We start from the raw sequence: 26,809 nt of genomic DNA, 5'->3' as shown, positions 1-26,809 counted from the left end.
GCTGCCAGCCCCTCGCCCGCCCCCGGCTCGCAGGGAAACTCGGGGCCCGGCGGCGCGCGCCGAACCCCAACTTTGGGGAGGCGGGGCGGGAAGGGGCGGGGCGGGGCGGGAAGAGCTGCGGCCGGCGGCAGCCCGGTGCCGATTGGACGCAGCCCCCCCCCGAGGCTTCTGCCCACCCCGTCGTGTTTCCCCGCGTCTTCGCAGAGCGGCAGGGCCGGGCAGGGCGGCGGGCGCACGGCGGGCGAGGCGCCAGCGGCACAGCCAGGGCACCCCGGGCCCCGCCTGCGGCTGCCAGGGGGCGCTGCCCCGGAGGCGGCGGCCGGAGAGGTGCTGCCCGCGGCTGGAGCCTGGCGGCCGGCGGCGGAGAGGGGACGAGCCCGCCCAGCGCACGGTGAGTGGCGCTCCGCTGCCCCCTGGGGGCTGGCGAGCCCGTGGGGCGAGCCCCGCCGGGGAGGGGCGGGCAGCGGGGCTGGGGTCCCGGCCGCTTTGCCGGGCGCCGAGCTCCGGCGGACGTCGAGGCGGGCGGGGAAGGAGCCGAGGGGGCCCCGCCGGGTGGCAGCTGCCCGCAGCCGGCGAGCGAGCGAGCGAACCCCCGCCAGCACATGGCCGCGGCGCCGGGTCCCCGGAGATGCGGCCGGGGGCTGCGGGGCGCCCAGAGCGCGGGGCTTGTGGGGGGAGCAGCTCTCCGGGCTGCTGGAAGCGCTGGGGCGTCCCTCCAAGCAGCCGCCCGGGCGAGCCCGCTGGTGCCCCCGGCTGTAGCAGCAGCACCCGGCGCCGGGCGGCTCAGCGAAGGGGGCGGAGGCGCCTTCCCGCTCAGGTCTCCAGTCCAGGCGTGGAATAAATTGTGTTGTGTGCACCGTGGCGTGTGCACCACCCACAGAGACACGCCGCCGGCGGGGGGCGCCCTGCTCCTCAGCTGGGCGGCGGCTGTCTCTCCTGGGCCGCTGCCCAAGCTCTCAGCTTAGGGGGAACTGGGCAAGCCTCCTGGGGTGCTGTTGTAGGGGTCTGAAGCCGGGCAGAGCCCAGGGGGCTTCCCCCAATTGCCCTGGTCTGGGAGCACCTGCATGGCTGCTCTGTCCTTCTCATTCCCACTCAGCCCCCTACCGTGTCCTGCTCTTAGCATCCTTCTGCTCCTGCTCCCTCAGAGGCCTTTGCTGTCTAGGGCAGGACAGGGCCTGGATGCTGGAGAACCCTCTCTTTAGGTCGGATGAGCTACAGAGCAGATCCTGGGGCTGGGGATCTCTCCCGGCCAGGCTGGGGATATAGCAAGGTCAGCCTTCCCCAAGGCACATCCATCTACTGGCTCCCACTCTGGCTTCTTGATGGGGGTGGCAGCCAACACAGAGGGGGCAATTGCAGAGGGTCGCAGGGTTGGAGGCTGAGCAGTGCCCTCTCCAGGACTTGGCCACCACCGTGCTGGGAAATGCTTCTGCAGTGGGACAGGGTGGCAGAGCTGCACAGGGACATAGGGAACCTTTCACCTCCTGGGTATTTATTTTGCATCCGTTCCAGCAGGGCATCTGTTTAGCTGGGATCTGAGCCGGGGTCTTTAATCCAGGTCTTCCTGGGGGTCAGTGTTCAGGTCACCCAAAGACCCACCACCAGCGACAGGCTTGCTGGAAGTCTGAAAAGGCAGGGTCTGAATGGGTTACACAGGTGGCAGGAAGCCATGCCCCCAGGGGCAGTACGCTGCTACTCCACCTGCACCGGAGCAGGGCTGGCAGCGGGACCGCAAGGCCCAACTTAGGCTTTGACGCATGGTCTCGGGTCAGCAGCCACCAAGGTCAGTTAGTCTGACTCCCCAGCAAAGCACCGCTTGTCTCAGTAGCTCTCAATGGAATGGGACCCTTCCGGGATAATGGCAAGTTTAATTCCCCATGCGAGCTGTGAAGCACCAGCTCCCTGCCCACCTGCATGTTCAGCCAGAGAGGACCAGGAAGGGTGACTGAGATATTCTGAAAGGGAGACTGTGAAGGAGGCAGGGCTTCCTGCATGAGTAAGGACTCCTGGATTGGTGCTGATGGGAAGAGGGGGACACACATGTGGGGATTATTAATGCAGGTTGGGACTTTCCGAGGGGCTCAGGCAGCTGGCCAGGGTGGAACTGGCCATTGTCCAGGCCACTGTGAGAATGACAACCTGAGCTTGTTAGCCAAGAGAAGTAGTGCCTGGTGCAGGGCAGGCATCCCTGGGCAGGACAGCTGCTGTGGCTGTGACAGTGCAGGGAGGAGGGAGTGCTGGGGAGAAAGGGGAGAATTTTCTTTGAGCCCAATCCTGCAGCCCTTCCTCAGATGTAGGGGACTTACATGCCCCAGCAACTCTGCTGAATTCCATGGAAAACCTAGGGGCTATGGGTTTCCCACAGCCTTTGAATCGGGGCCAAGTTCAGCTCTTACCCAGTGTTCCCTGTGAGCTGAGTGGTTGGGCAGCTGCCCAGGAGAGATTCAGGTGTCGCCCAGCTGATCAGCAGAGCCCTCACACCCGGCAGCCTGTGTTTCTCTTGGCGGTGGACATCTGCACATGCTTTGGTGCCCGTAACAAAGTTTATTTTGCACATGGATGGAAATATTGAGTGGGAGCAGTGGTCTTACCTGCTGTATTGAGCAGCACATGCTGCACTCTGCCCTTGGCTACCCCTCCATGGCAGTGAGGGGTAAGATGCTGCTGTGAGTTGTGATGGGACCAAGTCGGGGCTCCCCTGACGTCTGTGTCACCAAGTCCACTGAGCCAGCTGTGGCCCAGAGTCAGCCTGGAGGCTGGGATTGTTCAGGCTTTGTTAGCTTATGTCAACAAAAGCGGGAAGTGGGGGGGTGTTTGTTGTGTTCAAACAAAGGGGACAGAATCCCAAAGAGGATCTGCCAGGGGAGTGTCTAAACCTGGTATTGTTCCCCAGGAGCTGGAACTACTCCTGAAAGCTTCTGCTCTGCTGGGCAAATAGGACATAATGAGGTTCACCCTCCCTCCCCTCCCCCGCAAAAATGCCCAGTTAAGCTCCCTGCATCAAGCATCCTTCCAGCCTCCTTAGCTTCCAGCTCTCTGCCCCCACCCCAGCCAGGAACTGCCTGGGCCTGGAGCTTCAGTGTCACATTTTGAAACGGATCTTTATTATTTGCATTGTTGTATCATTGTGCAGCCTCTGATGACAGCCAGGTCCTATGGTACTGGTGGTGGTCCATAAACCCAGCAAGAGACAAGCTCCACCCCAAAGAGCTCCCAGCCTAAGCAGACCAAGGTTTAAATATCCCCATTTTACAGAGGGGGCTCTGCAACCCAGAGAGTAAGTGACTTGCCTAAGGTTGCAGAGGAGGCTTTTGGCAGAGGTGGAAGTTGAGCCCCGCTCTCTTCTGGGACTCAGATTGCACCTTGCCATGCCGTGCTGCCTTATGTGTGTTGAGAGGCAACGCTGCTGGGGGAAGGGGCAGTAACTCGTAGAGGAGGCAGGGCTGGTGTGGAGGGAGAGGGAGAGGAAGAGCTCGGGTCAGAAGTGGAGCTTACCCTCTCAAAGAGGCACAGACGCTGTCGGGTCCATTGCCCCTCCCTACAGTGCAGGCATAGTCGCCCACAGGGGAGCGGGCAGGGTAGTGGAGACACAGCCACTGCTGGGCAGAGTGCTTCCCAACGGCTGGAGCCCGCTCTCCCTCCCAGAGGCAGGAAAAGGGCTGCAAATGTCAGAGAGCAGCGAGAACGAGGACGGTTACCAGCGTTCCCTCTAATTTTTAACATCCATGAGCAGAATAAATTTTGTTATGTACACTGAGGCAAGTGTGATGTGCACTGCCAAGGGAAACACATGCTGCCCACTGCTAGTGGCTGTGAGCTCTCTGCTAATCAGCTGGGCAGCACCTGAATGCCCAGCACTCAGCTTACAGGGAACACTGATGGTTGTTACCTAAGGAGCCAGCAGCTGGCAACTGAAAGGGCCCAAGCGGAAAACAAGCCTGAGAAACCCCCGTAAGAAATAATGCATCCAGGACACTAATGTTCACTCTGTGGTGATGCGAATGAACGTTACACCTGTCTATGGTGTTAGCGCTCCTATGACTGTAGTGTACCAAGGAACGTTACGCCGGCCTGCACCTGACACACCAGCTGTCCTACATCCCTGGCACTAGAGTACCCATTGTTGTGCCAGTAGAGAAATCTGGACTGGGGTTGGGGGTGGGAAAAGGAGCAAAGCCCTGCCTGGGGGGCATGCATTGGGTCAGGCGGTGGCATTATGGGGCTTGGTGCCTGTATATGGAGAGCCAAGAGAGGTGTGGATCAAAAACCCAGTTCCCAAGATTTCCCGAAGTTGAGGGAACTTTGGACCTTTGCCCACCAGGAGAGGAGAACACTCCATTCCTGTCCACCTTACCGAAGGAATCAGGGCAAGATGAGAGCAAGTGGATGGGCAGGGGGAATAGCCTCCCATTATTCCAGCACCTCCTGGAGCAGATGGATTTGCCCTGCCCAGACTGGGCATTATCTTTTACTAGAGAAACTAGGTAGCCAGAGAGCTGGCAGGCCACTTGAGTCAGCTGGTCAACTCTGCAGGCCTCTCTCCTGCTGCTGTGCCCTGCGCGCTGGGTTCTCTGCCTTCATGGTTTTGGCCTGGCCAGCCCTTTAAGGAGCTGTGACTGAAATCTCAATGTTACCGAGACACAGTAATTGGCACCAATTAAATTGCTGCATTCATGTTTGAATTGCTTTAACTGGCGAGACACACTGTCTTATTTATACCAAAAATATGTTTGCTTGTGGGTTTGTCTGAACCAGGGCCAGGAGAAATACACCATGGCAGGCCCCTTCTCTGAAGGCGCATTCTCCCCTTGCGAATTGGAAGCCACCTCAGTTTCAATTTATGTGCCTAGAAGTGGGTCGCAGAATAGAAGCACCAATTGTCGAAGGGGTTGGGAGCTTCAACTGCCCTTCAGAGCTCCCCTGCCCCCCTTGCACACAGCTGCCAAGCTTTTCTCCTCCAGCTCGGGAGCTTTTCAAGAGACCATGGATGTGGCTTTATTTAAGAAGGAGAATTCTTCCCAGCCTAGGCGCATGGATTGATCGGCCTCAAAGCTGCGTCCAGAGGGCCGAGAAGGGACGGTAGATTCTGGGAGCTGGCACGAATGTGTGGAAATCCACCTGCGTTTAGTCTGCTCCCAGAACGATTGCCACCTGTTGAGGGCAGAGCCTGCTTGGCTACACCCAGTGCAATGATCCTGATCCTGAGAGGGGCCCCAGGGCTCTGGAGTGATGGCGATGAGACGACTGGAATGCCAGGGGTCCACCTCTCTTGCCCCTATCCTGAGGCACCAAAAGAAGAGGAAGAATTTCCCGGTTACAAAGGACGGGATCTCCAGCCCTGCATCCATGGAGGGTGGCAGCCCCACTGACAGGTCTCCATCACCTCAGCTGGAGCTGCAGATCTAAAGTTCTCGCGGGTGGACATACCAGTGGTGGGGCTCCCTGCCCCTCTGCTGTGCTGGGGGAGAGCAGGTCATGAGCTTTGCTTGGAGCGCTCCCTGCTCCGGCGGCCCAGAAGGGGTGTGCTGGGACATCCCCGGCTGGCACTGTACTGGGATCCTAGTGGAAGTACAGGTTGAACCTCTCTCGTCTGGCACCCGGTGCGGGGTGAGAGAATTTGCAGGATGATGAGATTTCAATATTGTCTAGCACATCACCAACGCTTCTGCTGCTCACTGGGCTCTGAGAAGACACTTAGGGGTAAATTACAGCTAAATAACAGCACAGACCATTGAGAGCCAGGGCTGGTGGCTGGAAACAAACTTTATGGGACTACAGGAAACTTGGCCGCCCCCATGATAAGTGGTCATCCGGCTCACTAAAATCACGCCATACTGCAGCTGTTGCCAGATGAGAGCGTTCTGGATTAGAGAGATTCAACCTGTACCTGTCATTTTTCATGTTCAGACATCCTCATTCGCTGCCACCCTCCAGGCTGAGAGGGGTCCCATAGCTCAAGGAATCTCTGATTCCTTCCCCGAGACCTTCCGGACGGTGCCCATGGCAAGCAGAGGTGGTCAGAGCCAGGCAGAGGGACCTGTGAAGCAGCTGGTGTCCAGCCTGGCCTCTGCTGCGTAATCCTGCTAGCTGAGGCACTGGGCTCGTTCTCTGCAGCTTAGTCTGCCTGCACTCGCTCTCCAGTTTGCCCCTTCGAAGCCCCTTCAGCATGTGTGGATTGTAAGCGGGGGGGTGGTACCCTCAGCAGCTGTATTGCAGGGCTTTGACCTCAGCTTCCTGCTGAGCCGGCAGGAGGTTTTCTGCTTGGCATTTTGCAAGGAGCAGGAATCTTTGCGTGCGGCTGCGGCTGTCAGAACGCCAGGCCTGGGAGGAGGAGGCCTTGGCTCTCCTTCCCCTTTCCTAGCTGTGGCTTTCAGAGCCCAGAAAGCTGGTGAGGAAATCTCATCCTCCGGGTGGATGTTCCCAGGCACACGAGCCCCCAACAGCATCACGCGGTTTGTCCGTGGCACTTCCCAGGAGGGGTCTCAAAGTTCTTGAAAGGCTCCTGAGGAGGCCTCCCAACGTTCCCACCTCGCTTCCCAGAGTGCCGGATGTCCTGCCCGCTTATCCGGGTGAGTGGTGTGTGCGTGGCCTGGTCCTGTGCAGCTGCACCACCAATCCGACTTCCTGCGTGCGCGCCTGCCTCACACTGTGCTTATGGAAGGGTGGGCAGAAGCCACCTGCTCATGGTCACACTGGCCGTAAGTGGCAGAGCAGGGCCAGTGCCAGCTCTCCTGCATCCCAGGCTGAGTGCTTTAACCACCTGCAGCACTTGGCCCTGCAAGCCCTAGCCTGGGTAATGACTTCCCAGGGGCAGGCCCACTGGCAGGAATTCTGGACCCCAGCGCAGCACACTCACTGGGTCCCCTGGCCCCTCCCTCGGACAGAGCCACAGGCCTGTCCCCGGCCGGGGAAACCCCAAGCACCAAGCTGAGTCAGGGGACCCCCGGAGGTACCCCTCCCACCTGCCTTCCCCTTTCTGTCCCCCAGCAACTCCCTGCCCAGCTCTGGCCCCCACAGTGTGCCCAGTTTGGCCCCTTCCCCCTCTGCTACACACGCCCCTGCCCACCTCTGCCCCCAGCTCTGTTCTTTTACCTTCCCAGCCCGATCCCCCCCCACTTGGCTCTGGCTCCGTACACTGCCGTGCCCGGCTCAGCTCCCTCCTTCCTGTCCCAGCCTGGCTCTCCCCTCCCCGCCCACTCACGCAGTTACAACCTCCCCCCCGCCGACCGCAGCTCCGCAGATCCCAGCTCCAGGGCTCCCCTTGGTCCTACCACATTACTACAGCAGTGGCAACCCCAGGCTCCCTGAAGTCCACCGGGCCCAATGCACTTGCCCCCTTTGCCTGTCTATGGGCTGCACCGAACAGTGTGTCAGCTCCACGGTATGGCCGTCAGCATCATACCCGGTGGAGAGCTAGTCACCCTCTGCTCCGCTCCCTCCCTCCTTCCTGGTCTCCCTCCAGCCTGCTGCTCACCGCTGGGCCCGAGCACAGGCTCTGCATTGCCTCCCAGTGATGTCCCCTGAGCATCTCCACCCACTTCTCTACGTGGAGTCTGATTAGTTTTGTCAGTCGCTTGTATTTCAGTAGCACCTCCTGGCCCCAGCACCAAGCACAGAGCAGACACAGAGCGTGACGCAGCCCTGGCCCCTGGACAGCATACAAGAGAGGCAGAACACTGGGCCAGCACCCAGCCCACTCGTCTGTGTTCGTACAGCACTGAGCACCGTGGGATCCCGGCTAGTTCCCAGGGCTGCTAAGTGCTACAGCAATGCAAATCCTCAAGTGGGAGGGGAAATAGAGGCACAGAGAGGGGAAGAAGCTCACCCAAGGTCGCTGGCTAGGCCAGGAACAGCACCTGGGTCTCCTGGTACCCCCTCAGCAGTCACAAGAACCTGCCGCGATCACCACTCCCCAAACAGGCAAAATGCCCCTGCAGCCCTTTCCAAGAGATTCCTCCCCAACCTCACTCTGGAGAGCAGCTTAATCCGAGGCACCAGGACAAGAAGCTCCGTAACTAAGCAGTTAAGCCCTGGTCCTTCACAGATGGCACAGACGAGAAGATCAGCTGCCTTTCTTCTGAGCTGTTTCATCTCCGTGCCGGGCTGGGACTGCCTCTCAGGGAGGGTTTCACGTTAGAGGCTGATTCAGCTTGCTTGGGTCCCTCTGCCATACTGGGGCAATGCCTGGGCAGCTGCTCGCACCCTTGTGTGGGTTTCACTTGTGGGACTTGCCAATTTCTCTGTCCCTGGGCTTTGAGTTCCGCACTGGACCCCATTTTGGGGAGCAGGGGTGTTGAAAATTCCAAGAGGAACATAAGGGGACGGCGAATATTTCTTCCTCTCCTCTCCCGCCTCCTCTCACACTCCATCCCCAGCCCCTCTCTGCTTCTAATTAGTAAATCATTGCAGCCGCTCAGCACTAGGGTAGCTCTCCGGATACCACCGTGGCTCAGATGTCACCACAGAGGCCATGCTGAAAAGACAGCAGCTGAAGAAGACTCCTACGCACCAGGAGCCTGAGTGTCTTTCCTCTTGTATTCCTTAGAACAGCACTTCCTTTTAATTACCGAAGGAGGATAGATCACAGCTCCCTGCAAGCCACAGAGTTATTGATAGGGAGAAAACATCTGCCTGCTTCTCCGAAGGCAACCAGCTGCAGAGCGTGAGTAACAGAGATGGTACTCACCCTTGCACCAGCCTTATCAGCCAGGTTCCTGGTAAGCTGAGTGTTTGGGCAGCCCACCTGATTAGCAGAGCACCCACAATGGGCAGTGTGTGTTTCTACTGGTGGTGCACAACCTCACATGCCTTGGTGCACGCAACAAAGTTTATTCCACACATGGATGGGGAAAAAATGGGAGGGAACCCTGCTCACACATCAGCCTGATACCTGGCATCTGCTAGCTCTTTTGCCCAAGAGAAGGTCCTGGCTGGGATGATTTAGTTAGGGTTGGCCCTGCTTTGGGCAGGGGGCTGGACTTAATGACTCCCTAGGGTGTCTTCCAGCCCTAGGATTCTATGACTAAGCATGGCTATAAGATGGAGACTGCACTTAAAGACAATAGATTAGGGACAGGGAGAGGAGACCACAAGGCGAGGAAAGCACAGGTGCTTCCAGCGCTGGTGACGGCATTTTCTCTGCCACGAAGGCTTTGTGGGTCGCTCTGGCTCGTCTCCTAGTTGGGAAGCTTCAGTGCTGGCCTTAGCACGTTGGGCTGGGCCTGCAACGTTGCTTCTTACAGGGACCTGCCGACCAGCCTTCCCTCTCCTTTTTCACATCCATGGGTGGAAAAAAATTTATGCGCCCCCAGTCGTGTGCTGATGTGCACCACCAATGGACACATGCACTGCCCACCGTGGGGGCTCTGCTAATCAGCAGGGCAGCACCTGAATCTCTAAAAATTCTTGTTTTGCAAACAAGCACAGGCCTCCCTACAGGATGTAAGGACCAGGCATGGGTGGCCATGCTCAGTGGTCAGACCAGTGGCCAGGGGCTAGGAGCAGTGCTGAGGGTCATAGTCAGAACTTAAGGAGAACTGGAGTTGGGCCGAGAACAAGACAGGGACAGGAGCAGTCACAGCTGCAGGCATAAGCTGATGATGATCTTAAAAGCAGGCCTGCCTGCTCCCTTCAGCCAATCAGGCACACTGGCCGCAACTCAGCTGATCTGTTAAGTTGCCTGGAGGCTGAGCTGGCTAGTCCTCAGGTCAACTGAAGGCCCTCTGTCCTGATGATGGTAGACAAGAGCTCTTATCCCCACTGAGAGAACACTGGTGGGAGAAAGATGGAGTGACTTGACTAAGGCCCTAGAGAGACTCAGTGTCAAAGCCAGGGTTAGCTTACCCCAGTCCCATACTTTGTTCAGCACTTTTGAGCTATTCCTCCGTTCAATTGTGCGGACGTGGATATCTCTGCACATACTTGTAGCATCAGTCTGATTGTGGCTTTAAGCCAGCAGCAGTAACAGAAGGGTCAGCACAGAATCCTGGCCAAACTCTGACCAAGTTTCCTGTAAATCTTCAGGTGCAGCACAGCATCACGAGTAGGATCTCCTGCGAGAGTGCTGCATGCAGCCTCTGGCCCACCTCTCTCCTGCTGGTTCAGCCCAGCTGGCCTGGGTGCACTGGCTGGCCCCAGGCAGGAACACAAGGAGTGGGTGGGATGGTTCCTGATTGGCCTCTTCTCCCCCCTTGTGCACACGCAAAGTGCTTCAGGTGTGCTGAAAACAGGAGGGGCTGGAAGTCTCAGGTGGTTGTGTACTGGAACTGAGTGACACCCAGAATAGCCAGGGCCTGATTTCTTCTAGCCGACTATGGGCAGTGACTAGCGAACAGCTCTCGGGCCATGGAGCTCTGCTTATTCACCCTCTGTGAGGTCACCTGTGAAGCAGGATTTCATGGCCTTATTCAAGTCCCCATGTGGATATCCACCCAGGTCAAAACACTGCAGCCCAAACTGGAGCGCTCCTCAGGATCACTGCGCAGAGGTGCCAGACCAGAGCAAGCGGAGGAGGCAGCGTGTCAGCAGTGATCATACAACCGGAAGGGACCTCAAGAGGTCCTCACAGCAGGACCTGTCAAGACCATCGCTGACACATGTCTGTCCAACCGGCTGCTAAATAGCTCCAGTGATGGAGATTCCACAACCTCCCTGGGCAATTTTTTCCTGTGCTTAACCACCCGGACAGGAAGTTTTTCCTAATATCCAACCTAAACCTCCCTTGCCACCGACGATCTGCCATGGCAGAGCTGTGTGGCACATCTGCTTAGCTCGAGGTTTGCTCAGTGAGCTGCTCCTTTTCCAGCTCATTCCCTACCTCCGTTCCCATTCCTCGCCCCCTGCCCTGGTCCCCCAGTGAATCCCCAGCCCCTCCTCCTGCCTGACACTGCACATGCTTTTTCCCACGGACGGCTCCGCATTCCCTTGCCTTTGGGAAGAGCCTTGCAGATTCAGGAGCCTGGTCTTTCTTTTGATGGCGGGGGCGGAGGAAGCATGCGCAGCTGAGTGGGTGATGAATGTTGCCCCTCTGGGACTGGGGGATTATTTATAACCCTGGCTCCTCTCCAAACAGATGTTTCCTTTTATGCTGGATTTATCCAAAACAGGCCATTCCTTTCCTACTTCTCCCATGGGCCTGCTGGAGAGTGGGGCAATGGGCAGGGCACAGCCTGGTCCCAAACTCAGAACAGGTGATGCAACGAGCTTCCAGGAGTTGACATGCAACAGCCCAGGAGTGTGACCTGACCTCCGGTGGATCTGCTCACGCACACACACAGCAGGTGTGCAAATGCAGCTTGCATGCTCACGCGCTCACAGATGTGGTTTGCACACACGCACAACATACATCACCAAATGCAGCCACTCCAGATCATAGGAAGATCCCAGGCAGCTTGAGAGCCAGCTAGGTTCCTGTTACTCCAAAGAGATGATAGCAGAAACGCTGAGTCACACAACCAGGTTGCACAAGGCACAGAGAGGAACCTGGACTCCTTTCAAATCTCCTTCCCCTGTCTAATACTGTGTTGTCTCCCTCATCCTGGGCCTTTGTCAGAGGCAATCAGGCGGCTGTGCCAGCTTTGGGCACTGAACACAGGAGAGCTGTGATGAGGCAGGATGAGCAGTGGTGGGGGCAGGGATGGACTTTAGGTGTAAGTTATCCTGCAATGGAGCACTGCCCTGACCTCTTGGTGGGCTTCAGCTTCCAACTCCCACCCTGACCCCAGTCGCTTCCTTTGCTTCCCAGAGTTATTCTCCCTGATGGTGGCTCTGAGAAGCAAAGGTCCTTGAGGGGGTTGGGTAGCTGGGTCCTGGGGGAAAGGCCCGTCTGGGTCGATGTGGCATATTCTGGTGTTCATGAAAGCCAAGTGATGGCAACAGGACTAGAGCCAGGCTAACTCTGGGCCTGATCCAAAGGTAGTTGAAGTCAATGGGATGCTCTCGACAGACTGCAATGGGCCTGAGATCGGGCCCTCTAGGACTGGCTTCCTAGCCAGTTGCCAGTGTAAAGCCCTTCCATCCTGTGCTGCTCATTACCAGCCGTGTCTCTCCTGAAGTTGGTGTGGAGAAACTGCTCAGCTTTTAAGTACCAGCTCATTTTTCCCTGGACTAATTGCCACGGATTTTCCTTTGCATTTGCATTGATTGTAAAATTCCCTGACCTGCTTAGAACAGATGGGAAATCTCTGTCCAATAAGCCAGTAAAACACAGTAAAATCCATTAATAAAAAAGAAACGAATTCGGCATTCAGGAGAGTAAAGGACCAGTGTCCCTGACCTGTGGAGCTGGAAATCACTGTGCCAGCTTCCATCACACTGCTGTGCCTCGTTCCTGATTACCCAGCCTCATTCTGCCCCAGCCCCCTCCTAGATGTCCAAGGCCAGAGCAGTCATTTCACCAGGGCTTGAAGCCATGAGTGAGCTGGGGAAGGCTAGTCTGTCTTTGCCGCCAATGTGCCACTTAGCTCATCTGCCCTCCTAGTCTTTATCATGCCTGTGACATTCTGGGCCAGATTTTCAGCTGGTGTCAGTTCCATGACAAATCAACACAGAGCCAGTGTCTTCAATGGAGCTGCATATATTTACATTGACTGAGGAGCTGCTGGTGGGTGGTTACTTACAGGTAATAGTTATAGGACCAGAGTGCAGATCATTCCACTACAACATTAGCACAGAGCACATAGTACATGGTACAGCTGTAGCATAATGTCATCATCCAGCACGGAGTCACTCCAAGGACGACCCAAACTTGGCAACTAGGATTCTTACTGAAAATGTTCATTTTTGGTATCAGGCGCCAACGTCTATTTCTGGGTTCCAAAATTAAAGGCACCTGATTTTCAGCCTACAGCACCCCGGGATTGCAGTGCACTCTGGAAGACAGGCAGCTCTCCTTTAGGTGCCTCAATATGGATCTAACAAACTCTAGCCACTGCAGTGTGAAAATTTCAGCCCTCAAGTTTAACCAGTTTTATGCTAACTTTATGATAAGACTGGAAGGGACTTTGAGAGGTCATCAAGTCCAGTCCCCTGCCCTCACGGCAGGACCAAGCACCAGCTAGACCATCCCTGATAGAGGTCTATCTAACCTGCTCTTAAATAGCTCCAGTAATAGAGATTCCACAGCCTCCCATGGCAATTTATTCCAGTGTTTAACCACCCTGATGGTTAGGAAGTTTTTCCAAATGTCCAACCTAAACCTCCCTGGCTGCAGTTTAAGCCCATTGCTCCTTGTCCTCATTTTCAGAGGCCGAGGGAACAGTTTTTCTCCCTTTTCCTTGTAACACCCTTTTAGGAACTTGTAAGCTGCGGTCATGTGCCCTCTCAGTCTTCACTTTTCCAAGCTAAATAACCCCAGTTCTTTCAGTCGTCCCTCACTGGTCATGTTTTGCAGACCTTTCGTTTTTGTTGCTCTTCTCTGGACTTTATCCACTTTCTCCACATCTTTCCTGAAATGCGATGCCCAGAACTGGACAGGACACTCCAGATGAGTCCTAATCAGTGCAGAGGAGAGCAGAATTATTTCTCACATCTTGCTTATGATACTCCTGTTACTGCACCCCAGAGTGAGGGTTGCTCTTTCTGCGACAGTGTCACACTGTTGACTCATGTTTATTTTGTGATCCACTATGACTCGTAGATTCTTTTCTGCAGTACTCCTTCCTAGGGAGACACATCCCATTTTGCGTGGGTGAAACTGATTGTTCCTCCCTAAGAGAAGTACTTTGCATTTGTCCTTATTGAACTGTTTGTCCAGATCTGGGGTCGGCATCCAAATGAGCAAGAAGAGCCATTTTTTTTCATATTTAGTAAAAAAAAATTCACTAATTCAAGAACTGCAATGCATGTGCATACGACAGTCCTTATTAAACAAGGCCAAACTATACATTTTTACCCCTATTTTGAGAACAGGGAATGCACATATCCCATGATGCACTGCACATATTAAGTGGGGGTTAGCCAACGTTTCAAGATCGTATATCGTTTGCTATATAGATCGGAGTTGTTCATTGTTAGGCTTTTAGACATTCACCAAAATATCGAAAATAATCAGGAAGGTGGGTTTTTTTGTTGTCTTTTTTACACTTTGCACTTCTAGCATTGGGAGCCACAAAAGAGTCCTTAAAGAGTCGTATGTGGCTCCAGAGCCACAGGTTGCTAACCTCTGGTCCGGATCATTTTGAATTCTGGCCCAGTCCTCCAAAGCACTTGCAACCCCTGCCAGCGTGGCATCACCTGCAAGCTTTATAAATTTACTCTCTGTGCTGTGCTGCTGTAAGTGTCATGCATTTGTGTGGGGCACAAACAGAGGGGAGTTTGGAAGAAGCTCCTGTGTCCTGGTTGTAGGATGAATTTTTCTCTGAGCTTAATCATCTGCTCATTGGAAAACCCACTGAGATGACTCCATCTGCGTCCCCTTATATAGAGGAGGCAGAATGGCCTAGCACAGTGCTTCTCAAACTGCGGTCCATGACTGTCTTGCAGGTGGGCCGTGGGCGGGACTTGCCTCTACCCCTGCAGGTGGGGAGTGCGCCCTGGCTCTCCAGTCCTGTGGGCCCAGCCCTTATTTTACAGATGTGTATCTATGTTTTTATGCTTCAATAGACTAATATGAATAATTTACTATATCAGATGGCTAGAGCTGAGCAAATGCATTTTGTCATCATGGGGGTTGGCTGGTGATACGCAGAAAGGTTTGGATTGAAGAGGTGGGCCTCAGACCAAAAAAAGTTTTAGAACCACTGGCCTAGCGAATTGCTGGCTAGCATGGGCCTCAGTGGAGCTGCATTCACTTCCCAGCACCACTGGTGACCTTGCTGCATCTGTGAAATCTACTGACTTTCTTTGTAAAGCACTTTGAGATCTATTGACTGTAAGGGTGTGTCTACACAGCAAAGTTATTTTGGAGTAACAGCCTCTATTCCGAAATAACTTTGCGAGTGTCTACACAACACAACTGCTGTTTTGAAGTAATTTCAAAATAGCGGACGGCTCATTTCGAATTTGGTAAACCTCGTTGTATGAGGAATAGCGCCTACTGCGAAATCGATATTTTGGAATAGGGGCCTTGTAGACAGGGAACAGGGGCTATTTTGAAATAAACTGTTCCAAAGTAGCTTATTCTGGAATAATTCTGCTGTGTAGACATGGTATTTTGGATTAGAACAGTGCTTCCAGGGGCTGTAATCTGAAATAGGCTCTATCATGGGCAGACACACTAGTTCGGAATACGTTTTGCTTATTCTGGGGCTTCCGTGTAACGTAGATGCGTTATTCGGGAAGATCTTGTTTTGGAATAATAACGCCAGAATAAGCTATTCCAGAATAACTTTGCTGAAGAGATGGGTGTTATTGTAGTAGCTGTGAGGCTTTCAGTTAGAAGGGCTGTTAGGGGAGAGGCTTGCAAAATCCTGCTGACTTCAACAGGGAGAGCGCTAAATTGGCATGCACAGTGTTAGCTAACTGCACAGGGCCCAACTCTCATCATTCATACCAGTGCAAAGCGAGCCCAGAATGGCAGCAATCTATAGCCAATTTGCACTGGTGCGAAGGGCTACGCAGGCTGTAAGCAGTAGTGAATCAGCCCCAGTCTAAATGGCTTAGACTGGAGCCAGGAAACAACGTTTCAGAGTATGTGTATGTACCGGGCCTCTCTTGGGACTTCCCCCTCAGCCCCCTGTCTTGGTTTCAGATTTCATACCTCTGTGTTTTATCATCAGTTGTTCATGGGCTTGGAAAGAGCGTCTCTCCACATGTGCGCGCCTCCTAATTCCAGCCATGTGCTGGGAAAAGGCCCTCTGATGATAATCTGGCCTGTGAATAAATGCCGTGTCATGGGAGCCTGCAGACCCCAGAGGAGGGATGTTGCAACTGAGGACAGTTCCAGCCAAAAACCAGTCTGATTTATTGAGACTGAAGGATGGGAAAGAAGTGGCGCCACAGAGGGCGTGTGTGTGTGCATGTGCGCACGCGCGCGCCCGTGTGGACAAGACAAGGCAGATGAGATTTATGATGAAGCCTGGGTTAGAATTAGTTCAAGTTTTTAGAACTCACCTGGCCCAGTTTGAGGGAGAACGGGGGTCCCTAAAAGCGAGAACCTGTCGAGCCCCCAGGAGGCATGAATGGAGCCCTGGATATGCTGATCCATGTGATGCTTTTCATGACATGTGGGTACCTATGAGCTCATTGATGACTCAGAAATGGGTTAACAAAGCAAAAATGAAGCCTGTTGGACTTTCTGCTAATTTACAACAGCTGCACGTCGCCGGCTTGGCAGAATTTTGGGGCCAGCAAAGCATTGTGGGAGATCCTGGAATCGCAGAATGGCTGAGAGCTTATAAAAGAGAGCTAGAAATAGAAAAGGAGAGGAAGAGACGTGGCTTCACTTTAGTGCCTGAGGCCTGGCATCTCCCCACTTTTTGGCTTGTGTCTGTGCCTTAGTTCTGCAGACAGCGAAATCCCCCCTGGTTTGGGGCCTGGTTCTGGGATCCTTTTTCCAGCAAAGCACACCCGATTAATTCCCCCTTTACCTGCCACTGAGTCCAATAGCAGGTTAGCCTAAGGAAGCAGGGGACAGTTTTGGGTATGTCTACATGGCTAAATTATTCTGGAATAGCTTATTCTGGAGTTAAAACAAAAACTGTTACTATTGTTATTATGTTATTGTTACTATAATGTTATTATTCTGGAGTTGTTGTTCCAAAATTAGATATTTGAGAATAACACATCTACATTACAGGGAAGCCCTGGAATAAGCAAAACTTGTTCCGAAACTGTCTCTCCACACACAGTAGAGCCTATTTTGGATTAGAGCTCCTGGAAGCTTCACCAGAATCCCAGGGGTTCACTCCCCCACCCCATCCCCCCAGAGTCCAAAAGTGCCGCTTCCAGAACTCTCCCTCCCCAGCAGCATTCCCTGTAAGCTGAGCTCTTGGGCAGCTGCCCCGGAGAGATTCAGATGCCACCCAGCTGATTAGCAGAGCGCCTCTGGCCACCCACCGTAGGCAGTGTGTGGTTCTAGTGGTGGTGCACATAGCATATGTCTCAGTGCACATAAAAATTTATTCTGCACGTGGATGGGAAAAAAAGAAGGAACACTCCCTTCTCAGCAGTGTGAACATGGGACTTGAGCTGGGTTCCCATGTGGCCTCGTGACTGTGGTGAAAAGATGGAAGACATGATGACCTGAGCGTACGCCAAGCCTTCCTCGTGCTAGTGAGGGATGTTGGGGGTATTTGCTCCCTCAGCCCAAAATGGGCTTTATGAGGCCCCAAATTATTGTCAGAAAGGCCAAAATAGGTCTAAAGTTATCCAGTGTTGAGCAGCAGCAGACTGGGCAGTCTTGTCCCTTTACTATAAGCCACTGCCAAATCCTGACCGAGCAGGCAAAGTTTGTCTTTTTAAGTCTCACAACCCAAAATTTCCCAGATGTCTCACCAGGCTGGAGGTTTTCTTGGTTGTTTTTTAAACAGAGACATTCAGGGGCCTCAGAAGACTCACTCCGCAGCGACGGGACCCCACAACCAGCCCTGTCCTAAAGACTTAGAAATCTGAAGACTGAACCCCCAGGAACCTGACATTTATTTTCCGTCTCGTGCATTTTAAGCAAATCTCTGGATACGGTGGGGGGTGGGGGTGGACTCATGTTTTGCAAATGTTGGGAGTGGGCCATGCAATGTGGAATGTTTGCAAGAGATTGTGGGTATTGAAGATGGAGGGAACCAAAAGGCCTTAGTCACCCCACCTTTTAAATGGGGAGGCATGCCCCCCCTTCTCTGAGACCATTAATTTAGCAGGGCCCAAAGATGGAGAAGGGGTGACTGAGGGGCCCTGTGACTTAGCTCCAAGGATCATACTGCCACTCAGATGTGAATGAGAGAGATTATCTACCAGGTGCGTCCAAGTTCCTGCCTTAGTGTCTGAGCCAGCCTGGCGCGGAGGGCTCTCCTAGCACATGAGGAGCTTCTTGCAGGCCTCCGCTCTTCACACAGCCCTGGTGAGCTCTGAGCAGGTGTGATCAGGCTGCTGGCTGAATAGAGGACCGACTTGGAAGCCTGGTTGGGCCAAAGTGTCGTTCGGTATATGGCTGTACTCTGTGCATTGCAAACCACAGGCCTCTAGGCTGTGTGCCTTCGCAAGCCATGCAGGACCCATGGCGTCTCTCCTATGACCCTGCCCTGTCTGGAAGGCAGGCGGATGGAGTATGTGGAGGGCTGCTGCCTTTTGCTGCTCCCAGGAAACAAACTAAGGGGTCTGGCCCTGGTAGATGCTATCAGGCCCATGCTCAGCTCTCAACTTTTGCAGACTCTCCAGGGCATGTATGTGAGATGCTTCCCTGGTAGTTGGTGCGCTGCACAAACACTATGGACCTGCAGTCCAAGCAGATGCACTACGTGCTGTGAGGTCAGGTCAGTTTCTTGTTCCATTAAAGAACATCTGTGACTGTCCTGCCTAACGCTCCTGACATACCTGCAGTGTTCACAGAGGTGACTTGTGCCTAATAGCATCCCTCTGCCAGATCACTGCCTAGAGAAGGGGGAAATGCGGGGAATCAGTGCAATCCGGCAGCCTGACGCTGCCTGAGTACGCACCTCTGGGAGATGTTGCCACGTGGTCGGGGGGATCAGAGAAGCACGCAGGCATGTGCGTCTCCAAGGAAGGGCAGGATGTTTTCCCCAGACAGAGGATGTGCCCGTTGCTAACTTTAAATGGAGCAAAGAATTAGATGTGACCTTGTTCCTGTTGCAGAGCTCCCAAGGCAAGTTCATTGCCGTACAAGACGTGACTTGGGCTGACCATCCTCTAGCAGAGGACAGTGGAGAAGCCACAGCTGCACCCAGCCTTTGCAGACAGGAAGTGAGGGGAAAACCAGCCCACGGAGTGCTCTAGCAGATAGGACCTGAGCCTGGGATTCACATAAATTGTAAACTGCAAAGCCCCGGCACTGGTCTATTCCCAGCTTTGTTATTGACCTGGAGCAGCTCACATCATCTCTGTTTGCCCTCCCACCCCTGGACTGCTGCCTTGCCTTGTTAGGTCTTCAAAGCCCGGACCCCGTCCATGCAGAGTCGAGCACAGCTGGGGACTGTAATATTAACAGTCAGTTGGACGAGTGGTCAAAGGAGCTCTTTTTATTCTATCCCAGTATGTTGTTCCCTGGAAAGCAGCAATCTAGGGCCAGGGCTCTGATAACATTCAGCAAGTGTGGTGTGTTTGCCCAAGGCCTTCCTGCCCCTGCTTGACGCTCAGGCCATGTTTCCATCAGCCTTGTAATAGGCTTGTAAACTGCAAAGCCCCAGCACTGCCCCGTCCACTAGCTCCTCCCACTGCTGTGAGTCCAGCTGGCGTGCTGTGCAGAGTAGTCCCACTGATCTGAAGGAATGACTCCTGCCTCATGCTTTCTGACTGCAGGCGCGTGTACGTGCAGCCAGTGGGACGGGCTGAGGGGATTAGAGAGGAGACAAGGTATAGCCATTGGGCTGTGGTACAGATGCATACAAGGTTAGTTATCTGCCTCCTATTCCATCTACATCCCCACTGCTTGGGGATTTAGTTCAGGGGTCTCTGTCAATGTTCCCTCTATTTTCCATCCATGTGCAGAATAAATTTTGTTGCATGCACTGAGGCATGTGCAAATGTGCACCACAATAGAAACACAGGCTGCCGGCTGTGGGCACTCTGCTAATTATCTGGACAGCACCTAAATCTCTCCTGGGCAGCTGCCCAAGCGCTCATCTTACAGGGAACACTGGTTAGAGACCCATGTTAAGGCCTGACCCAGGCCTCTCATTTTGGAAGTGAGCACCCAGACAAGAACCAAATCTGGAGGCTTTGAGAGGCTTTCAGGGCTCAGGCCCCCTGCCTGCGTGGGGCACAGTGCTGAATGCAGCTCCATGGAAAGCTCCTGCTGTTGCAGCTGCCTGGGGGAGCCAGTGCCAACAGAGCCCTGCGCAGCAGCAGTTGACAATGTGCCTTTCAGTGAGCAAAGGGCCTGCGTTTCCCATCCAGCCTGGGCCGCCTCCCAGAGCCAATTGACCTCCCGTCTCCTCTCCCAGCCAAATTCCTCTTCTAGAATAATAAACAGCCGAGCGCAGAAAACCTCCCCGGCAGGCTGTGAACCATTTCCCTTTGCACAGCACTTTGGGCAGGCCGGACAAGCAGCGCTGGCATGGCCGGAACGGCAGCTCTCTCCTGGGGCGAGGGCAGGGGAGGCTCTGCCAGCATTTAGAACACGTCGGTCAGTCGCACTGGAGTGAGTCCCACCCTGTCGCCATTCGGTGCGGAGAGGCAGTGGGGGTGGGGAAGGCTGCTCGCTGCTAAGGGAATAGGGTGGCCACAAAACCGAACACCCTACCCCGGCCCCTTCCCGAGGCTCATCCCCCTCGTTACATTCCCCCTCCCTCATTTTCACTGGGTTGGGCTCCAAATAAGGGGGCTGGAAGTGGGAGGGGGCACCGAGGTGGGGCAGCTTGTTAGGGTGCAAGAGGGGCTGCGGGCTGTGTCTGCGGGTTGCAGTCTCTGGTGTGGATGAGGGGTTTGGGGTGCAGAAGGGGGTCCAGGTGGGGGGATGGGCAAGGGATTTGGAAAGCAGGAGAGGACTGTGAGTTGGGGCAGGGGGGCTGGGTTGCAGGAGGGTGTGTAGGCTCTGGGCTGGCAATGTGGGCTTTGGGGTGGGGGTGTGGATGAGGGGTTTTGGGGTGCAGAAGGTGGTTCTGGACCTGGGGGAGCTCAGGGTTGGGCATTGGGACTCAGGCTTACCTGGCCAGCTGGAAGTAGCCAGCAGGTCACAGGTCAGAAGAGGTCACCAGACCATCATCTGATCTCCTCTCTCTTTCTCTCTCTCTAAACCGTTGTGCCCCAGTCAGAGGACAGGCTTTTCTCTGCAGCCAGGAGGGCTACAGGGTTGTTAGTCTTTTGCTGAAAGCTGAGAGTCTCGCCTTGTTTCAGGAGGTGTGCTACGAGAAAAACAGCAGGTCTCACAAGAGTTGTAGGATGACTGCCAGCGTGGGCTGTGCCGCACACCCCTGCCATTCGCACTTCCTGAAAGACTTTCTTATCTCCAGATGCAAAACTCTGGGGCTAATTATTTGGCTTAGGTTTGAGGAGGTCAAACCTGCCAACATTTGATGGGATCCATGTGTCATGGAGCTTTTGGCTGGGCAGTAAAAAGTGTGTGTGCGTGCCCAAGAGAGGGTCCCACCTTTGTGACAGCACAATGAATGTGAATAATAGAACACACTTGGTCCTCCAGAAAGGCACCATGTAAATAAAACCCAAACACACGCCCTCGGTGACAGTGCCTCCTCCTCTCTTCTTTCCATCCTTGAGGCCAAGGAGAATGTGCCAGCTGTGTAGGGAAGCCACTGGAGAAGAGATTAAGCATTTCCTGTAAGATAGGAAGAAACAGTGTACGCCTCGCATGCAGCCAGAGCAGATAAATAAAGGAGAGGTCGATGCTGGCAGTGAGATGTCTCCACCCTCAAGTGCTGTACAGAAAGCAGCTCCGGTGGAAATACCCTCTTGCAACAAGCAGCTTTGTTAAAACCAGCTCTGATAACAGAGGCGGGCAGGCAGCCGTGGGATGGAGCATAAGCATCTAAACTGTGTGACGACACCAGCTCTTAGAGGAGGGGATTAGGATCTTAATACATTGTTCTGAAATCACCCACGTTCGTTCAGTAAAGACAAAGGACTGCATTGGGATGGAACATCAAACTCACAACTGCAACCTGGAGAATAACTGACTCGGGGGGTAGCACTGCAGAAAAGGAGGTTGGGTTGATCGTGGATCCCCACCTGGATGCGAGCCAGTGATGTGATGCCAAGCAGGTTGACTATCATTCTGGAATGTCTGAACTGGAGTATGGTGTGAAGGGTGTGGGAAGTGATTGTCCCATCCTGCTCAGCACCGGGGAGGCCTCAGGTGCAGTATTGTGTCCAGTTCTGGGTGCCACGTGTGGAAAGGTGTGGATGGATTAGAAAGCGAGGCCAGAGCAGAGCAACAAAAATGAGAAAAGGCTGAGAAAACTTGACCTGTGAGGAAAGGTAAAAATTGGGCATGTTCAGCCCTGAGCAAAAGACCGAGGGGTGGAGGGGTCCTAGTAGCAGTCTTTATATATGGTAGAGGCTGTTATAAAGGGAACAGTTCGCCGTCATTCTCAAAGCCCAGTGAAGACAGGACAAGAAGTAATGAGCTTTATTTCCAGCAAAGGAGATTTAGCTTAAATATCAGGAAAAGCTTTCTACCTCAAAGGGTAGTTAGGAACTATCTGGGAATAAGTGACCCAGGGTGGTTGTGGAATCTGTCATGAGTAGTTTTTCAGCCCAGGTTAGACAAATACAGCTCAGAAGTGCTCCAGGTTTACTTGTTCCTGCCTCAGCACTGAGGGTTGGACTAGATGACCTCTCAAGCTCCTTCCAAACCTACTTGTCCACGATTCTATGTCAGGTAGTATCTGATGTTATCAGTGACCCCATTGCAATCAACGGGACTGCTCCTGGAGTGGAGTACTACTCAGCATGAGTGATGGGGGCAAAACCAGGGTCCAGATGAGGTTAATAGATCTTTAAAACATCTTTAAATCAAGACCGGACGTCCTTCTAAAAGAGCTGCCTTAGCTCAAACAGAAGGCATGGGCTTGCCGCAGAGACTGTGACCCGCGTAACACAGGAGGTCAGACTAGGTGATCCTAATGGTCCCCTCTGGCCTTAAAATCTATGAGTAAGACCCCCAGTGGAAGGTGGGTTGTGGAACACAACCAATGGTTTTTCGGTTTTGCTTTTACCGCTCAGTTATGAAATAGAAAGGCAGTTAGCTAGCAAGCTCTGTCCTTCCTCTGCTGCAGGCTTCCAGCAGGGGGACTTCCGTAGAGATGTTACGTATGTGTGCAGCCTAAATACCATCTCACTCCTCATACCCACAGAGGTGTGTCTGCTCAGCAAAGGCTGACGGACACTGTGAGCTCTCGAGGCTTGGGCGGTGGGGCTGCCTTATTGCTGCATCAGTTTCAGGCTGGGGTGTTCTGAGCATGAAAAAACTAGACACGTTCATGGACTAACGACTGGTCCATCAACAGCTGTTAGCCAGGGTGGCAGGGAGGGTGTTCCTCGCCTGTGTTTGTCAGAAGCTGGGAATGAGCAAGTGGGGAGGGATGACGTGACAATTGCCTGTTCTGTTCATTCTCTCTGGAGCACCTGGCGTTGGCCACTGTCGAAAGCCTGGACACTGGGCTAGACTGACCTTTGGTCTGACCCGGGGTGGCCATTGTTATGTTCATCCTGCAGGGTCCGAGAGCCTGAGCTAAGGTCTGAGCCTGGAAGTCTCCTACACAGCAATGAACTAGCATGCCCCCTGCAACCCTCAACCACCTGAGCTCTGTGAGCCTTAGCTGGCTGACATGGCCCAGGGACTGTGTTTTCTTTGCTGGGTAGACGTGCTCTGACTCCCTCAGGGAAACATACCTCTGAGTGAGTGGGAAAGAAGGAAAAACAAAGCTGTGGAGAAAGTTGCTTAATAAGTCAGGGACCTGGCAGGACTTGCTGGTAAATCTGTGCTCTTCAGGCCAGAGCAAGAGGGTAACAAAAACATCTGATGGCTGCATGTCATGTAAAAACCATTCCTCTCCTAAGGCTCAGCAGACAGAGGCACAACCACATGGACCAGATGCAACATGTCAGTGCAGTCGCAGGCAGCACTCAGAGCTGGCAACGTTCTGTGTGCTGTGCAACATGATTTTGTTAGATACTCGCATGACAGAGAGACTCCTGATCAGGTTCACGTTGTTAATGACATCACAAGCAGCTGCCCCTGCCTTTGTCTCTTCGTTGGCTCCAGATCCAACATTCCCCACCAGGGTGGCTGACAGACTTCACCAGGCCCTGGGCGAGGTGTGTGTGTGGGTGGGTGGGGTGGGGGAGGCAGGTCCAGGCCCATGGAAGGGATGGAGCCTCAGTTGGAAGAGGTGGGGCTGGGGGCTAGCCTTCCCTAGCCAGCCCTTCTGTGCCGCCCAGGGCTCAGGATGCAATTTAAACAGCGTGGGGCTTTTTCAAAGTCCAGAGGGGCTGGATCCCAGGTTTGGGCTCAGGTGCATCTCTCGTTAGTCCATCAGGTAGCTGTGCCTTGGAGGCGGCTTGCAGTTAGGAATGAGGTCCCATGCTCTGCTGTTCTGTGTCACTGCCCACTTAGGATCCAGTGGGTTGTGTGGGGTGAAGTGATCGCTCTAGGCCCCTCCCTGGCACAGAAAGTTGTGGACCGTTTTCCTGCCAGGGTTTTTAATGGGGAACCTTGTGCTGTACCTGAGAGCCAGAGAAAGGGTTTCATCAGCAGGATATTTTGGACAACGGCATTGTGTCCATCTCTCTGGGACTCACCCTGGAGACAGTACAGCACTAGCTCACAAAAGCAGAGGGAGACAGACAATACCCACCTTGAAAATACTAGGGAAAGCCCAAGTGCCAAAAGAGTGACAAGAGATGGTCCATCTTTGGGCTGATCCTGCTTGAAGCAGGGGGCTGGACTAGATGACCTCCTGAGGTCCCTTCCAGCCCTAGGATTCTATGATTCCCTCTTCCCTCCAACTTCCTGCCAAGCCATCCCTGCTGTCAGTGTTTGATGAGCCAGACTCCTGCCAACTGCTGGCGAGAGGGGAATTTGCAGCTTGCACTGTCTGCTGAACAGGGTCCCAGTCCAAATGGCTTCCAGCAAATTGTTCTCTGACTTGTCTTCCCACAGGCCAAGCACTTTGTTTGCTGTTGTCTTTCCCCAGGGTCAGTGGGAACGTCTGCTCCTCCCTGCTCCTTTCCTCTGATCTTTTCTTCTGCCTTTTTCAGTATTTGTCCCGGCTGTACATGGGCAGATGGTTGTGCTGAGGGGCAAAAAAGGCACAGCACGTGGAAATCACCTGCTATTGTATGTCCCATCACCTGTTCTGCACAAGGATGTGTGAGCCAAGAGCTAGGCCTGGTCGAAATTTTTCTAGAAGAGGGCAAATCAGGTTTTGGACTAAATGAAAATGTGTGATGGGGGTCTGCTTTCCTCAGAAACATGCAGTGTTTGCAAGAGAACCACCCCAAACACCCAAAATATAATAGTTCTTCAACAAAAAGTTGGATTTTTCTGGAGGAAGAATGGTCCTCTTTTCTCCCCAACCCTTGAGCCAGGGAAGAAGAGAGTATGGACAGAAGGGAGAGAGAGCAGGGCTCTGAAGGCTGGGCTAGTTCAAAGAAGGGAGACTTCCAGAAAAGGATGAGCAAGATGTGCCACATTTCAGTGAAATGTTCAGCAAAATCCCTGGTCACAAGAGGTGCTTTAGAATTGGCCTCTAAGTGACTCCAGAGTAAGAGAAACTACGCAGGCCTGCTAAGAGTGAGAGACACAGAGAAAGTTGCACTGCACTATGGCCCCAGATGAGTAGTGGCCTCAGAAGGCTGGAAGGAAACCGGAGATTCCTGGCATGCTGGCAGCGAGTGAGAGAAGCCTTGACACATTCCCAGCCCAATTTGCTCCCAAGGAGTTAGGTGGTTTTACTGTCAGGGCCCTAGCTCTGTGTTGGGAATGGAAGGGTCACCTAGCCTGCTCCATGGATAGGGTCCATCAGCCAAAGGAACGCCCAGATAACAAGATGGGTCCTTTTGCCTGGAGAATTCACCTGCAGCCTGATAGTGGGGTTAGGGTGCTGGGCAGTGGGGACTGCAGGAGGTTTGAGAAGGGAAGTAAACACCACAAGCCGGGAACTTCATCAGCCTCAAAGGAGCACAAATGCCTTTGAAATGTGCAAGAGAAGGGTCATGCTCCTGCCAGACCCTGGGGCTCAACAGAGGTGCTCTGGGACTGGTGGGTAAGAGTGTAGCTCGGGAGGTTGGGGGTGAACTAGGCGTCCTTTCTGCTCTTGGTACCATAATACTAATTCTGGGTGATCTTGAACAGGATGTGGCCTGCAGTGCAGTGTAACACCACCATGCTGCTTCCATCGCTGAAGATGCTTCTCCTCCTCCTGGCAGGTGAGCATGGGATTGGGTGTGGCTGGGCATGAGGATGACTCTCCACTGGCGTGTGTGAATTGCAAAAACTGCACTCCATCCATGGGGACAGAATGAATGGGGCGACGGGCGGGAGGGCTGGGATGACCACACACATGAACACACACACAGTTGTGCACCTCATTCCAATGAACAGACCTCCATGCATACCCCTCCACAGGCAAGCAACCATGTCAGCATCCCTATTTAAAGGGTTAGTGCCACACATTCTTGGTCCAAATCCGGGCCCAGGTTCCTTTTCCTACAGGGCTTTGATGCATGGAGAAGTGGGAGAGGAGGATTCCAGTGGCTGTGTGTGTCTGTCACTTGTCTTTGGGGAGAGGGCCGCTCAGTGCAGCTGAGGTGCTCAGCCAGCCTAAGTAGCAGGCCCGGCCTTTGGGCAAGATGAGCCAGGTGGTTACCTTGGGCCCTGCGCCCTCAGGACCCCACGCTCCAATTGACTGCATCCACCTGCGGGGCTCTGCTGTCAGTGTGCTCCCTTGGGCCCCGCCCACAGGCCAGGCCCTGCTGTTGGCGATATGCCTTGGCCCCGCCCACCGGCCCGGCCTTGCTGTCAGTTTTACGTCTTGGGTCCCGCCCACCATCTGGTCCCCACTGTCAGTGTACTGCCTTGGGGCATCCCCAATGGCCAGGCCCCACCAGGCCAGTTCTGCTAAGGATGAATAAGTCTGAGAAGCAGAGGCAGGACTCTGCTGCCAGAGCAGACAGGGGATGGAGCAGTTGCCCCCAGATTCATCTGCTTCAGCTTCCCAGGCTCATTGGATGGTCCGTTCAG

The 26,809-nt window shown here is 54.0% G+C and overlaps 1 protein-coding gene across 3 annotated transcripts in view; it reads left to right on the top strand.

Moving 5' to 3' along the window:
• The first annotated feature begins 221 nt into the window (after window positions 1-221).
• Window positions 222-26,809, top strand: part of PDGFRB (platelet derived growth factor receptor beta) — a 65,999-nt gene continuing 39,411 nt past the window's right edge. For 2 of the 3 annotated variants that reach the window (XM_075009344.1, XM_075009341.1), the window contains exons 1-2: window positions 222-391; window positions 25,922-25,995. In XM_075009344.1, the coding sequence (XP_074865445.1) occupies window positions 25,923-25,995 (73 nt within the window). In that variant the 5' untranslated portion in view covers window positions 222-391; window position 25,922. Of the gene's footprint in view, window positions 392-20,182; window positions 20,249-25,921; window positions 25,996-26,809 lie in introns of those variants that run through there. The other variant, XM_075009343.1, reaches the window with a different exon arrangement.

The sequence above is a fragment of the Carettochelys insculpta genome, chromosome 15 (genome assembly GCF_033958435.1).
Source record: "Carettochelys insculpta isolate YL-2023 chromosome 15, ASM3395843v1, whole genome shotgun sequence".
Classification (NCBI taxonomy): Eukaryota; Metazoa; Chordata; order Testudines; family Carettochelyidae; genus Carettochelys; species Carettochelys insculpta.
Note: the sequence above shows the minus strand (reverse complement) of the source record. Positions and strands in the feature narration are given on the sequence as shown.